Genomic DNA, 15822 nt, shown 5'->3' on the forward strand with positions numbered 1-15822 from the left:
CCCAAGACTGGCCAGCCAGCAGCATCTTCCTGTGGGCAGGCATGTTGCTGCCAGCAGTGTGATGAACAATTGCTACCCTTTGTAGGAAGGGGCAAGCAAGAGCAGTGCAGAGACCTGTGGTGGCTGTGGACCAGCCCAGCTGGACTCAGACAGGCTCCTGCTGTGCCACACAGCACTGCCACAAGCCAGCCGGGCCAGCCAGCACCCAGGTCTGACCCAAGCAGCCTCTGCAATGCTCTACTCTGAGCATGAATGTGCCAGGCTGATCTCCCACCTCAATGAGGATCTCTACAGCACACTCGATTTCACAGGCTGGATAAGCCCTCTGCCATTCCTCCTGACAGAACCACATAACTCATCCTCTAAAAACAAAGCTCCAGATGAACACAAGGGAGGTAGATCTGCATGAAAATTAGATAGACAATAATGTCTTTTATCTCCTTTTCAATAGATCTGACATGTTGCCAAGTTCTCCTGATCTCCTTTGTCTGGAGGACTCACTCAAGGCATGCCATGCTATGCAGGAACAGGCTGTAAGTAAGGGCTATGCACTACAGTTAAATTTTCATCCTAAAGTCTACTGATCTCACTGGTTTCTGGTAGAAAGGCTTTATTATAAAGAGCAACCAAGCAACAAACACTTCCAAACCTGAGCATCCAAAAGGAACTGAATCTGATAACTGGGCATTTATGTGCTCTCGTCCTGATAGAGGCCACCAGGAATCCTTCCACTGGCACCAGAGAGCCACATCAGTGTGAGCTGTCACTGTCCTCCATCAGACCAGCCTAACCAAGAATGGGTCTGACAAAACAGCTCAGATGCAACCACCCACACAACAACCTACAAAGTCTTGTGCCGCAGGGCTGTTTGTACCTGATCCACAGTCTCTGTATTTACTGTAGGATACAGCCAGGCACATCTAGAGCTCTGCCTGTAGCTAAATCAACTGTTATTTATGTGATGACCTCTGCAAGCATCCAGCTGGGCAGTCAGCTGTGCCTCTATGACAGGCAGGGCCTGAGACTCCAGTAATGATTTCCCACTAATGAGATACCACTGAGCCCTTCCACTTCTTTCTTGTTTTTCTTGTGACAGCACTGAGAAAGGAAGCATGTCTCCTGCAGACAAAAACCCTCTATGCACCCGAAGCTGCTGAACCCCTGTACAGGAGTCAGTGCACTTTTGTGTGCCTTTTTTCCCCTTGTAAACATTTCCATTTTCTTTTCATCTCATGCCAAAGAGCCTCTCCCCTCTGGTGCTTACCAGCAAAGAAAGATATCCGTGAATGTCTCTGCTGTCGTGAAGAGCGCGAATATGATCCAGTACATCATCCATTTGACCTGGTAAGCAAAAACAGTCTCAAACTATCTCTTACAGGCACAAGTGCACAGAGTAACTCTCACAGGAAAAAAAATTCTTACCCCCCTCACCCTCCCTGCTGTGTATTTAGCAATTACTGTGGACTTGAAGGTGCCAGTTTGCCCCACTTCAGCACATAACACGTGTCAGATTTACACAGCCCTTGGGAAGGTGACTGTGGCCTTTAGGACTGGTCTCAGGAAAAGAAGAGCAGCCTGACTCTGTCCTTACAGAAACTCCACTGGCCAGTAGAGCATGGCAGCCCTATGACAGGGCATTAAAAATCTCACTTGGCTCATGTTAAGAGCAAATGTTAATATAATTTGTTGGCCAAACTCCAGTTAAGACAAAATGTAATTACTTACATAACATCTATAGCCAGGAAAAGGTGAAGAGGTAACAGCCCACCCCATAATGCAGGGTTCAGGAGCACAATCAACTCGCCACAATGTACTGAATCAGGGGGCACCCCTGGAGTGGCTGTGCCTGCTCGAACCCACACCCAGTGCAGTGACAAGGACAAGGGCAATAACTTAAATCCCTTGCCTGGGGCTTAGGGAGGAGTGTTTTACCTCACACTGGTAGTGAGAGCATGTGCTGTGCTGTCTCTGTTCAGCTACAGAAACTCCACTGCCATGGATGGATGGTTTCTTTTGGAACCACAGCAACAGAGTCTTTGGGGATGGTGACTTGGTCAGATAAACTGTAGCACCTCAAGTAATTCAGGAATTTGGGAATTCCTGTCACTGAGCACTAAATGGCATTTCAAAGCACAGTTCAACTGTTCTGATGTACGTAGTATTGGTTCTTCTTAGGATGGAAAAAGATGGTCAGACAAAGGTTGTTAATTTAACTGACAACTGTTGTTTAATTAGGTGTATCTGAAAATGGAGATCCCCAAGCAGCTTTGCTGGAATGTTAGAAAGCTTAAGGAAGTAAAATCCATGAAAATCCATGAATTAGAGAATTGGACCATGTTAGCTAAGGCTGGTATAATTGCAATAGACTAAGGAGAGGTTGGAGGGAAGACAGTACAAGAGGGACACCTACACCAGGTGCTGCTCTGGGGAATGGAAGATGGAGGCATCAACAAATCTGGATCTCACCAGCTTGGAAATTATATCCCCATCTTCTCCCCAATACAGTGGGAACAGTACTGGTAGTCTCCATCTCCCTGTAGGTACTGGAATTATCCCCTAAGCACCTGTCCCTCTGCTACATAACTGCCCTCCTGGGATTTATATTTATGTGTATATTTATATTTAGTGTTACAACAATAATGGCACTGCCAAATGCCTGAGAGCATCATCTTCCCAGGGCAGTTTCTGCCAGACTTTTTACATAACTGATTCCTCAGAGCCTCAGTGCCAGCATGGCTCTCTCAGTTAGACCTTACTGCCAGCAAAACTTTTAAACCCAAACCAAGACCTCATGTGGATGGGCTTGGATCAGCCTAAAACATCTATCAAAATTACTATTACCAAGCAGAATAAAATTAGAGTGATATAAGTTTTGACTAATAAATGAAGGTTCCTCCTGTGTCAGTGTAAATTATTACTTCTTTTTTTTTTTTTTTTTTTTTAATCAGGCCTTAATGGATACATTGCCACAACTGCTGCATTAAACTGAAATCAATTGTAAAGGCAGACCAGGTCTTAGATCAGCTGCTCTCACATTTGCGTCACAACCACAAGTGTCTGATGTGAGTTCCTCTTTTACAATTAAATTTCCAACAGGAATTGGACCCTTCAACAAAATACCTTCCAGAAAGGGACTATGGAAACGTTAAGTATCAATGGCAGACCCTGCTTGGAGATGCTTGTGCATGTCTTCAGCGTTTTCAAGCAAAGCATGTACAGGCTCTGAGAGGCACAGCTGTGCAAGGGCTGCAGAGACATTTTGCCTTAAGTATCTGCTATGATCTGTAACACTTATGATTCTCAAAATACCCAAAACCACCTTCTGAAGGAGGAAAATTATAAACAAAACTCTTAGCAGCCACAATGAGTCCCAGATTGAGCTTGCACTAAAGATTTAATGGGATAGACATCTATGCTGTTATCCAGATGAGAAAATGGGCTTGTTATCCCTGGGATCTTGAGAGGATTGAAGAGTCAAGATCTGGAGGCTGAGCTGGGTTCAATGAAGTTAACAGAGTTCAGATTGTGAAGGGCACTACAAATCCTACAGGACCCCAACAGCATCCAAGTGCTTTTGATTCTCCCATATTTCACTTTCGCTGATTGTCCCATATGCCTTTAGAAACCAGGGCCCAGGGAAGATTTTTCAGCAAAAAGAAAAAAGAGAGCACACCCAGCTCCAGACCTGCCTGTAAATAGGTCGCTCTGCAAGGAAGGATGTTTCTGTCTGAGGATTCAGTCATATCTACTTGGAGTTGCCTCCTCTTATCCTTGTTTTGAATGAGCAGCTAAAGCTTCAAGGCTTTTTGAAAAGGCTTTGATTTATGCTGCTCTTCAGAAACAAAGGAGAGCACACAAAGCTCAGGATGCCAAATGCCTTTTAAGTCGGCTGTATATCTCACCACCAGAGGAACAGCACACATTTGTCAAGGAGCACATCAGCTCTGCACAGGAGCCAGAAGCAAAAACCCAAGTCTCATTTGTGCCCAGCAATCAACCAGCCCACCTTCAGGCCAGTCTGCCCCTTGCACTGCTTTATGAGCTTTCCCAGAACACAGGCAACACCTTTACAATGTGGTGAGGAGCAATCTTAGAAAACAACCCCCCAGCACAGCCACAAACCTCATTACTCACATATTCTTTGATGTCCTTTGATTTCACGGCTTTGTAAGAATAATATGCAGGGTAAAGTGTGCCAAATATAAGCCTGGGAAAAAACAAACAAATAATAAACGGATTAAATTGATTTCCTCTCACATGGAAAGATTTTTTTTTCCTGTGTTTTAAATGTGGGTTTTGCCCTGGTAAAAAATGTTAGGATTTGATTTAAGCTTGAGTACATTAAGTGCAGTACAGGAGTGATTTTGCATCACTGAATTCAGAGCAGCTATTGCCAGTGACTTGAATGAAGAGCAGAGATTCAGGCTGATTTTCCTTTTGCAACCTTTTCCAAAGCTGTACCGTATGAGTTACACACAAAACAAAATAACCAAACCAAACAAAAAAGGCCACCACCACACTTTCAAAAGGAAATGAAAAATCTGATTTTGAAACAATCTACTGTGACACCAGGAATACGGGAGTATGGCTTTCAGAGAGAGAATTATTTATCGAAAATCCCTTCCACCTCTATTCACTGCTCTGAAAAGCTGACAGATGATGAAGCAGGATCCAAGTTATACTCGTGCAAGGGTTTGGATGCCTCATCCTACATTAAACCTGGTATAGGAAAGAACCCTGCACTGTTCAGTAAAGTCAATTTGGGCTCAGGAAAGGAGGAGGCATCTGCCCACCCAGATATGCCAACATGATCAGGCCTAAAAATCCCAGCTCTGCTGTTCTTTCAGACAGCTTCCTTTCATTTTCAAGTCTGAAAGGGATGCTGTCAGCTTCAAGATTTCATGTAAGGAAGAAACAAGGATCCGTAAGTTAAAAATAGCACTACCAAGAAAAAAACGTGGAGAATTTTTTATCCTGGGTTTTCTCTGCATCACTGCCTACATGCTTATTCACTTGGATTATTCTGGACGTAAGCATAGGCTTGTCAAAACCACTTTGCCCTGCCCAGGTTTCAGTCAGTTTAATTCAATGCAGGAGGATGATGCTGCAAAGTCTAAATTTAATAGATAGCAGGGCAATGTTTATTGGCTTGCAACTACCCATCTTTCTGTTGAAGCTTTCGCTTTAAATTCGTACAACTGTTTCCTCTGCTCCTGGGAATGAAAATGATCAATGTTTCAATCCCTAATTGTGGAGCGACACGGACCTGCAGTCATCTTTTTCCATCCTGCCAGCAGTGACTGTGTATCATGGGACTCGTAATTACAGTGAAGTCCATTACGTGCATAAGACATTAAAAATTAACACTCTGGGATATGGTGCACCATCGTACTTCCCGGAGCTCATGAAGGTATTTATGGAAGAATGGGGTGAGCCAGCACACATCTTGATTTCCAAAGCAGTGACTGAAGGCAATTTGCCTGCTATTCATCATGCTCACTGTAGCATGGCTTAGCAGAACTTGAAGCACAATGCAGACTTCAGAAAAGCAGCTACTGAGTGAGGAGATTCAACATTTTACAGAGGCTTCACAGTGGCTTCAAAAAGCTTTGCTGGAAACCATCAGCTCCAAACATATTTCACCCAGAGGGGCTTGTGCTATCTGCAAGGATCAGATACAAACACTCAGAAAGATTCTGGGAAACCAAAAGCATTTTTGTTCCTTGCAGTATCCCACCAAATAACAACATGGGTTAAGGCAAGGACAAACACACAGACAATGGCTTGATCCTGTTCTCACTGAGGCTAATAACAAATATTCTGAGTTCAGTGGTAGCAGGACCTAATCCAGAGAAGGTAGAGTTCACAAAAAGGAAGAAAGCTACAATATTCAGAAAATAACAGCTGAGCACATGAATAATATTTTTGACTCTCCTTATAAAAAGCACTGCAATGCTGTTCTTCCTTCTTGGCCTGGGCTGGCTGCTATCTCACGCTTTTATTTCCTGCAAATAATCACTGAATGATTGATATTCATTTCCTCAGTTTGTGCTGGTAACAGAAAGTCACTGGATCCTGAGGCAGCAAATGGTTTATAGGAACACTAGAAAATAATTAGTTGCAGACAATAAATACTTGGAAAAAAAGTCCTGGGAGGGAAGGAAATTGCAGTAATTTTGCATGCGCAGAGCAAGGGACAGTTAATAAGGTGATGTGATCTCCCTAAACTGGAGATTGAGAGTTTCACTGATTTGCCTTGCAGTGTGTTGTGTGCATATATGGACATTTATTACTGCTGTGGTTTACCAGACTGAAAACTGTTTTAAGGAACGTTGGAAGCCAGTCTTGTCGCTGCTGTGGTTTATTAAGTGGCTTGGGGTCATTTAACTTCTGGGCAAACTCTACAAATAGAAGACAAAAGATGTTTGGGCATTTCTGTAAAGCATATTCAGGGTTTTTATGATAAATACTTGCATATAGGGATGTTCCAAAAAGTCTCTTGAAGTTACTGACTTCACTTGGCTCTAGATCAGGGCTGAGTACAATTGATTTAATTCAAACACACACATCAATCCTCTACCTCTTCCCTCAGTTCCTCTACCCTGCTGAAGACAATAATTCTCACTTCCCCCTCATCCAAGTTTCCTGTGTAATTAAAGTTATTGTTGATTCCTGCCTTCCTTCATCCCCATGCTCAGACTGTTGCCAAATCACTCCTTCTGCACGCTATACACAAACCCGAGGCTGATCCTTTGTCCCTCTGCCTAAGCCATAAAGTCTTTCCTTGTCCAAGTCTCCTTTCCACCTCCTCTGTGTGGTCTCTACCCCACTCAGATGCACCAGTGTTTAAACCTCTCTCCCCTGTCCCCATCACCTCCACTCCCAGTCTAACAAGCTGATGTAACTTATCTTTGCTTTCCATGCCTGAAAAACGTTGTTCCTAACTACTGCTGTTTGCTCTTTCATCACATCCCACCTTGGTCCCTTCTCTCCTTTAATGATTGCAGTGCCACCACCCTCTTCCTCTGCTGTTCCCTGTATGTATTCTCCCACATCCTGGAGCTCCTGTGCTCCTTGCTCCTCCATTGCACATCAGTCCATCACCTCCACAACAAGCTGTTCCCTGGCAGTCATCCTGACAGCTGCCAGTTTGAGAGGCAGCAGCCCAAGTCACACCAATTCCAACTGTATCATTCCCCAGTCCTCCTCATCTCTATATTCTTCTTCTGCAACACTTCTGGTGTTCTCTGAACCAGACTATAGGACCTTCAGCTTTCTTCACACATCCCCAAAATCACAGGACTGCCCCTCAGTTCCCTCCCACAGCTGCCAGCTGACCTGGGACTCGGATGCACTGTGACTCCCTCTGTGTTACGGGCACTGTCTGTCTGCCTGGTGCTGGCCAGCCAAATTAATGACCTACCTGTGGAGTCAGCACTGCAGCTTTTACCTCCTAGCAGACAGTGCTATGAGGCAATCTCCTATCCAGCAGCTAATTCTTAGGAATAATGTTGAAAATTTATATTTGAGACCTCTTCGACCCATCTATTTGGCCACAACCACTTTCAGATCCAAAAGTTTTGCAGCAGTGGAAAAACTGACTACTTAAGTCTCATTTCCTTAGGAAAGCAGTGTCAACCCACTCCCCACCCATTTCCATCTTTCAAAGCTCCTTTGAAAGATCCGTGTACCCAGGAAAGCCTTGGCCTTTTTACCTTCTGTGCAGAAGCAGATATCCTGATCATCAAACCTCCCAGAGCTTGATGTAGAGTAATTACTACATTTAAAGCTACAGAAATGCTCTGTAGTCTGGGCTAAAGCAAGCACACAGTCTCAGGGTATAGGGAGAGGCAAGGAAGTGATGACATCCATCAGTGAGTTAGGAAAATCTCTCTTGCAGCACTGAACAAATAACTACAAAGCCTTACAGCTCTTACACTGCTCCATGATGGAGGTCTACACCAATTACAATCGCCTTGAAAAAGGACAAAACAGCAGCTGTAAAGAAATCATTGAAGAGTCAAATAATTGTGCAATAGGAGGCAAAAATCTAAGTAAAAGGTTAGTCTGCCTAAAGAATAGGATAAGGATTAATGGTGAAAATCTCATAATCCTATTAGGCACCTCAGCAGCAGCAATCCCCAGTCTGGATTGTTACATGTGCTTCTGGTCATTCTTTGTCAAAAGGGACACACGAAGGCAGGAGGGGAAAGAGAAAGACAAGGAAAGTGGAACTGCAGTGGGAAAGATCCGTAAGAGGGACTGTAAAGGCTGCAATTGTGTCTTTTGCAACAAGACAAATAACAGGTTATTCACTCCTTCTCCTGATGCAGTGTAAGGGGATGCTCAACTCAATAAAGAGAATAAAGGCAAAAGGAGGGAAGAAACCCCCTCTATCTCCAGGAGGTATTATGTGCAATGGATAAACTGCATTTATTTATATAATTACATTATGCAGGATTTGGGGTTTGGTTTCCATTATTTAAGTTTACCATTAATTGACACAGGAAAGGATGAAGCTTCCCATATTGTGGGGTTTCCTGATTGTCAGGGGAAGAGTAAAGCAATTGAACTGTTGGCTCCTCTTGAGCAAACCCTGTCATATTCCAGGGGAGCAGCTGCACCATCACCAAAGCTCCTTCTGTCTCCACTTACCAGGACAGCGACAGTCAGACTTGGCTATTACATCCTTCTGTTCCTTCTCCGGATCTACTGGAGCAGTGATCCGACCATCACAGAGCACAGGCTATTCCAGATGTGACAGTATTCCTGACAGAATTTAGGCTACAGCTTGGGCAACAGCCTCAGAGCTGCTATCATGACCTGGGAGGGTCCCACACGACATCTTGAGTTCTGATTTGGTGATGCTGCTTTCCTCATGGAAAAGTCATTTACCCACAAAATTAACTCTCACACTCCATGAAGTAGCCACTGAAATAAATGGAAAGGCTCTCAGTGATTCTCAGGAGTCCTTGCCAGGACTCAGGTTACCTCCAGAAATGCCTGCACATCCACTCCCTTGAGCATTTTTAACCACAGGGATATTTTCTGGGTGGTAACCCGCTGTTACAAATACACCAGCATGGGCTGTCTATATCCCAAGCCATCCAAGTCTTGCTCCTCTAGTTACCATGCCACCAGCAGTGTTTGGGCTGCCCAAACACTTAAAACATTGTACTACCACAACACAAATAGAACAGCCTTGTTTTGCCCATAAATAACTAATGTTCCCACTTCATCAGCACACAGCAGCCAAGATGGCAACTTCTGCCACAGGGGTGGACACATTTAGGAATCACTGAGATATTTCCTATTTCCTCAACATGTTCACTGGCTAGTGCATGCTTCTTACACACAGAGCAGCAGCTGAGCTGTCACCACACCAGCATTCCTCAATGATATCACCAAGAAGGCTGCCAATAGGTTTGTGTTCCTTATTATCAGTCCTAATTAATGTTCACACAGTGCCACAGATTAAAAATAAATGGCACTGCCTTTGCACTGAAGGTTCCCAGTTGAAATCCAGCAGTTGGGGATGTGAAAATAAGCAGTGCAAAACCCTGGACAGGCCAAATGCCTGATATTCAAGAAGGGGCTGGGGTGAAGGAAGCACCAGGTGCAGAGGAGGTTCTGGGCTGATATTCCCTAGGAGGCGGCTCCTGCAAATTCCTTGTGGTCACTGTGCAGTGGAACAGTGGCTCCAGGGAAGTCAGGAACTTCCCTGTTCAGCCTCAGGGTGACAGCTGACACCATCCCCACCTTGGGCCCCAAGAGATGTGGATACCTGACCATGCCAGACTGACATCCTGATACACTCTGAGAATACCCATGACAAAAATATCCCCCAAGGAAAGCTCTGGGTCCTGATACTCCCAAGACAAACTAGACTCACTTCAAACTCCACTTGCAACTTGAATCAGACATCCTTGTGGAGTTGGTTCAGTGCCCAAGGACAAACATGTAGATGCACCCATGTCACTCAGCCAGTCATGCAGTGCCTTTGCAGGTAAAGCACCACTTGCACAGCCACCCAGCACATCCCTCTGCTTTAGGAAACATTCCTCTGCATCTCCTTGGTGGGGGACCTGCTTAGCTCTTCTGATCTGCTGAGACCATGTCCTTGCATCCACACTTCCAAAGCACCATGCAGAGCCACAGCACCAAGGAAGCAGAAGGCAGACCCAGGAGAGCTCTGTACCTAACACAAAGATGCTCTGCTTTCCATCCAGATCCACCTGTGACTTCTCAGCCAGGTTACTACAGAAGCAAAGTGAAACCTCATCTTGGTTAATGTAACCTAATGGCTGACGAAACCCAATCGCTCCTCCCGGCGTAACTGCAGGGCACAGGGACACCCGACTGGCCTTCCAGCAGAAACAGCAAGTCAAGGACTGCCCTTGATGCTTCTAATTTAAACAGTCTTCATCTTCCCAAAGCAGCACATATTCCTCTCCAGTTGACATGACCATTTAGCTTTCCTCAGCCAGGGCACTCCTCACACAGGAGCTGGAAGATGCCCAGGCACAAACAGGTGAAGAGACACAGCAGCATGGATTGGTGGAGGAATTGGCCTTGGCCAGCCTGGAGCTGTCACACAACTACATTTGGGTCACAACAACCCCATGCATTTGGGGGCAGAGTGGTTTGAGAGGCTGCTCAGCAGAAAGGGACATGGGAATGCTAGCTGACAGCCAGCAATGTGCCTGAGTGGCCAAGAAGGCAAATGGAATCCTGGCCTGTATCAGCAATAGCGTGGCCAGCAATTCCAGGGAAGTGATTGTCTCCCTGTGCTGGGCACTGGTGAGGCTGCATCTAAAGTGCTGTGTTCAGTTTTGAGTCTGTCCCTTCTAAAAGGATGTTGAGGTGCTGGAGCATGTACAGAGAAGTGCAACAAAGCTGGTAAAGGGCTTAGAAGACATGTCCTATGAGGAACAGCTCAGGGAACTCAGATTGTTCAGTCTGGAGAAGAGGAGGCTCAGGGAGACCTCACTGCTCTTTAGAACTGACAGGAGGTTGTAGTGAGGTGGAGTGGGTCTCTTCGGCTGTGCCTACCATGAAAGGATGAGAGAAAATGGCCTTTAGTGGCACCAGTAGAGGTTCAGATTAGATATTAGAAAAAAAAATTCACTTATAGAGTGGTTAGGCACTGGAATAAGTTGCTCAAGGAGGTGGTGGAGTCACCATCTCTGGAAGTGTTCAAGAGGCATCTGGATGTGGCACTTTGGGGTATGGTTTAGGGGTGATTATGGTTGTGCTGGGTTGACAGTTGGATGAGATGATCTTGAAAGTATCTTCCAACTTCAATGATTGTGTGATTCTGTGAACTATTACGTTTACTCACATTTGAGATCCTACATTCAGACTAGTCTAAAGTTCCCTTTTCCACAGTTCCTCTTTCAGGGAGAAGATAGAAGTGCAAAAATAACTCTATTACTGATGGAGAGACCTTTTCAAATATTGGGATTGTTATGATAATGCACGTGATGCCTACTAAAGCCTGACATTCCTAGAAAAACTACCAGCAGTGAAGGGTCTTCACAGGTTTACGTTTACATGGACAAACTTGAGTATCATATTTAAAGTCCATTCAAGATTAGGCAGGTACTTAACCCTTCCCAGGGCTACTGTTCCAGACTCTCTTCAAACTCAAGCAGAATTCCATTTACACACAAGCCAACACTTTAAAGCTTCATTCCAGTCCTTCAGAACAGAAAATGCCCATGTAGCTGCTATAAAAATACCCCACAGCTCTGCAGCTATTTTAGGAAGCAAATTCATTGCAGGTAGAGATTTACTAAGCTGGTCTGTTCTACTTCACGCTGCCTTCAGCAGAGCTGCCGGGCCCAGAGCGCCGATGAGCGAGGGGAATTTGTTGTCACCGAGACAGTGTTTGAAAGGGGGGCTGTGTGGGGAGTGTGTGGGGCTGGTGTGGGGCCCTGACCCACGGTGAGAAGCTGCAGTCAACACAAACACTGTGCCTGGCACACCCCAAGGGGCTCTGAGCAGCTGCCTGCAAGAGATAATATTTAGTGGGCCTCGGCAGAGGCATTTGTGCTGCCACTGCTGCTCCCCTCTGCGTGCTCCAGCGCAGCAGCACCGCAGCAGAAAACAGCCCACGACACCGAGAGTACTCCCAGCACTGGCACAGCCCACGGCTTCATCACTCTCTTGGGGAAGAAGAAATAACTCATCAAAGTGGGATACTGAGGGCAATAAAATCTGTGCCTTTTAGAGAAGAAAACATTCCTGTTCTGTGACCGGGTCAGATCTTCACCCAGCTTGACTGCTCCAAAAAGGCAGGGCTCAGGGTCTGACTGCCCTGATGTTTTCCTTAACCAGTACTGACCGTATAGTTCTGGCTTTGAGAGCTTTGGCTTTTTCCAAGCCAAATAAATGGCAATTTGAAAATTAAATGGTATGTTTTAGATGGGAAGGGCTGCTTTTCCTGACTCTGGAGAGGGGGATGTTTATGTGGGAAAAGACTTTTTTAGAAGCACTGATATTATATTCCAGAGATGACAGATGGTCCAAAATCTGCATTGTGAGTTAGCCTACAGATTTACGGTAGGCTCATGATATGAAAAGGAACAGAAAAACTTATAACCTAACCAAACTAATTTCTAGGCTAAAAAAAGGTATGAAATATGGATTGCTTATCAACAGACAAGCCCTGCATTATTTTCATAGAAAACCACATCACGCTGGAAGCATTATTTTGGAACTATTTTGACTGATACTATGTGAATCACCTTTTAGGAAGTGTAACCACGTACAGAAATCCTAATTGAGAGCACAATCCTACTACTATCTGAAAACTCAGTTCAGGGTATGGAAGACTTCCACCATCAAACCATAAGTGCTACCACTGTCTGAGGAAGTGGAGAGAAACACAAAAGCTCCTGTTCATCTACCCCTCACCGAAAGGCAGTTTTAGACTTCTTGTGGTGTACTCATGGGACAGAAAACAGGAATAAAAAATTAAATGAAACTATAACACATCCAAATCAATTGCAACATAATCTCCTTAGAGTATTGTTACTCCAGCTTCCCAGGGACAGAAAATTACTAGAAGTGCTTAACTAAATGCAAGGAGTATTTCAGCTCAATGTAATTTCAAAATTAAACCAGAAGATCTCTTTGGCCCAAATATTCAGCTAAAGCAATGAAAAACATTAACTTTCCATAGATTACCAACGATTCAATCCACTGTAACAAATCAAGCAGTCCCAAGGCTGCTGTGAGTACCACTGGGTCTTGGAGCTCTCCACAAGCTCTTGGAGAAGGACAGAAACCTGTAGATCTCTCCCCTAGCCAAGGAGAGCAGTTTGATAGAGAAACAGGTATCAGGCATAGTCATGGCCAGCTTGGTGCAAAACAGCCTGAGGTGAAATATTACTACTGTTCCAACCCCCCTGTGGCAGGCAGGGCCACCTTCCACTCCTATGGTGGATATGGTGGATGCTGGTAAATCAACAGTAAACAGTGTCACTCCTTCCATCAGGAACTGACTTTCCTACATCTCTGAGGACTCCAGGACATTAACCAGAAGACCAAACATTTTGAGGGACCAGCCTCTGAAAACCAGTGGGACCCAACTCAGATGTAACCTCTATGTTCCAGAGCCAATATCTACCTCCTAGTTAAGTGAACAAATAAACAAAAAACCCACACACATCTTTAAAATATTTATTCTCATTTTGGTAACACACTTCAAAGAAGGATTTCAAAGTGCAGTATAAATATTATTGATGTGAATATCAAAGCTAGTGTCATTACTACTGATTTTGTATTATTTCTATTTCGTTAGTGGTTTATATCTATTTTAAATTACAAGAAAGTGAGACTTATTAAAATCAAACAGAAAGCTCACATCAGTAACATGAACAACTCCCAGTTTTCAACTCCAGTTTTAAAGCAAGAGTGTAGAAAAGCTAAGGCAAGATGAATTCAAGACGATGAATTTCAGAATATTCAGCCCAGCTCCATGCTTTGGTTAGCATGGGGATCAGAATGCCACATGCTAAATTTAACAGCTGCGACATTGCCAGGAGTTCACAGGCGATGCAGACCAAGTTTCTCTTTCCGGCCCACAGACACAGAGTGGTATTTCTTCTGGGTACTATAAACATTTCAGGGAGTGGCTGGGCACCTGCTTTCTTACTAGGACCTGCATAATTTTTATTTTAAAACAAAGGAAAACAAGAAACTGTCATACAGCTCGAAAAAGAGAGACTTCCAGTCTCTGTCATGTATTTTACAAGGGTTTCTAGTGTGAATTTAATAGAGTTCTTTCCTCCAGGGTCTTTTCTCATTTCATTCATCCTTTTTAATCCCTCCGTTTTATACAGCTAATAACAGCATTGTAATGAAATGCATGGTGCAACTGAGATAAACACGAAGGGAGAGATCTCCAGCTGGAGCTGAACTGATACAGAGCAGCCTCCAGTCTAACCAAGACATAAGGGAGAGGAAAGCAGAAGGAAACACACCTCTGTTCTGAAGCCACAGACCACTGATGAATAATCAATCAGATCTGCTGGTTACACCCCTGAATTCAGCTTCAACTACCAGGACAACTATTTGCCTCTAATTAAAATAAATTAGAAGAAAAATGACCATTTAGTGGCTAATCCTAAATCATGGTGTTAGGATAAGTGGTACAAAACAGCAGGTGGGAGAGCCTAAATAATACCCTGACCTGGCACCTCTTAGGGCTGTCCCAGGGCAGCATCAGCCCCATGGGGGTGACACCCATCATGACAGGTTAATGGGAGAGGCTCCCCAGAGCACTTCACAGACTGGGGGTGGTTAGTACCTACAGGGGTATGACACTCATTATGGGATGCATGGGCAGACAGTGGACTAGGGCTCACACATGAAGAGAAAAGCACATCAAAATGATGCTACAGTGGCACCTCCTGTTTCACATCTTCTCCTTCACATATTCACCCACAATGGGCATGATGTAAAATACCTACTGAACCTCTGAAGTTCTCCTGGAGAATATGTGGGACAGCCAGCACCCAGCACATTGGCTTCTGAGCTTCCATCAATAGTGCCCACTGCAGAGCAAGAGCACTTCCTCCAGGGTTGAATCTGGAGGAACCAGACTCACCCAGGAACAAAGGAGCAGCACCAAACGCCTGCCAGAGATAAATCACGAGCCCCAGGCCCCGTCCAGTCAAATTTTCAGTATCTCCACGTCTGGACTCCTGTTCGTGATTACTTACCCTTGCTTTGAAGAAGTCTTTTCTTTATGTTTAATCAGAATTTCCTTTGCTGCAACTTGTTTCCATTGCCTCTCACCCTTTTGCTGTGTCTCCACAAAAAGCCTTGCTCTACCTTCTCTGTAACAATCCACCACATTTTTGAAGACAGCAATGACATCTCCCCTTCACCATTTCTTACTAAGGCTGAGCAAACATCCCACTCATCTGTCCTGGTGCTCCATATGCTCCAGTCCTCTTCCACTGGGCTCATTGCACTTTGCCAGGGCCCTCCTTATATCAGGGAAACTCAAATGGGATACTCTACTCCAGCCAGCAACTGTGACATCCCCTCACAGTTGCCAAATAGAGGGGAACAATCACTTTCTTCAACCCGCTGGATAACCCTCTTACTAACCCAACCCCATGTCTGTCCCTGGAAGAGAACAGCACCACATCATTCCTATGATCAGAGGTACAGAAGCACCAGGGATCCACTCCCTGAATGATGAGGAGATTCTTCCCTGCTGCTTGGAGAACCTTCTTCCTCAGCCCCAGCACAACCTTTCCTTTGCAATTGCTGCTGTCCCCAAGGAGCTAAGCTGGGGAATATCTA

At 44.8% G+C, this 15822-nt stretch overlaps 1 protein-coding gene across 5 annotated transcripts in view; it reads right to left on the reverse strand.

The window, feature by feature from the left end:
- REEP1 (receptor accessory protein 1) overlaps positions 1–15822 on the reverse strand; it is a 64053-nt gene that overhangs the window by 32702 nt on the left and 15529 nt on the right. For 4 of the 5 annotated variants that reach the window (XM_042053120.1, XM_042053117.1, XM_042053116.1 and 1 more), the window contains exons 2-3: positions 4135–4207; positions 1265–1341 (exon numbers count right to left, since the gene is read on the reverse strand). In XM_042053120.1, coding sequence (XP_041909054.1) covers positions 1265–1341; positions 4135–4207 — 150 coding nt within the window. Of the gene's footprint in view, positions 1–1264; positions 1342–4134; positions 4208–5266; positions 5576–15822 lie in introns of those variants that run through there. The other variant, XM_042053115.1, reaches the window with a different exon arrangement.

Source organism: Corvus kubaryi, unplaced genomic scaffold, assembly GCF_017639235.1.
Source record: "Corvus kubaryi isolate FWS band 111438036 unplaced genomic scaffold, C.kubaryi_AGA036_p1.0 split1-131, whole genome shotgun sequence".
NCBI lineage: Eukaryota > Metazoa > Chordata > Aves > Passeriformes > Corvidae > Corvus > Corvus kubaryi.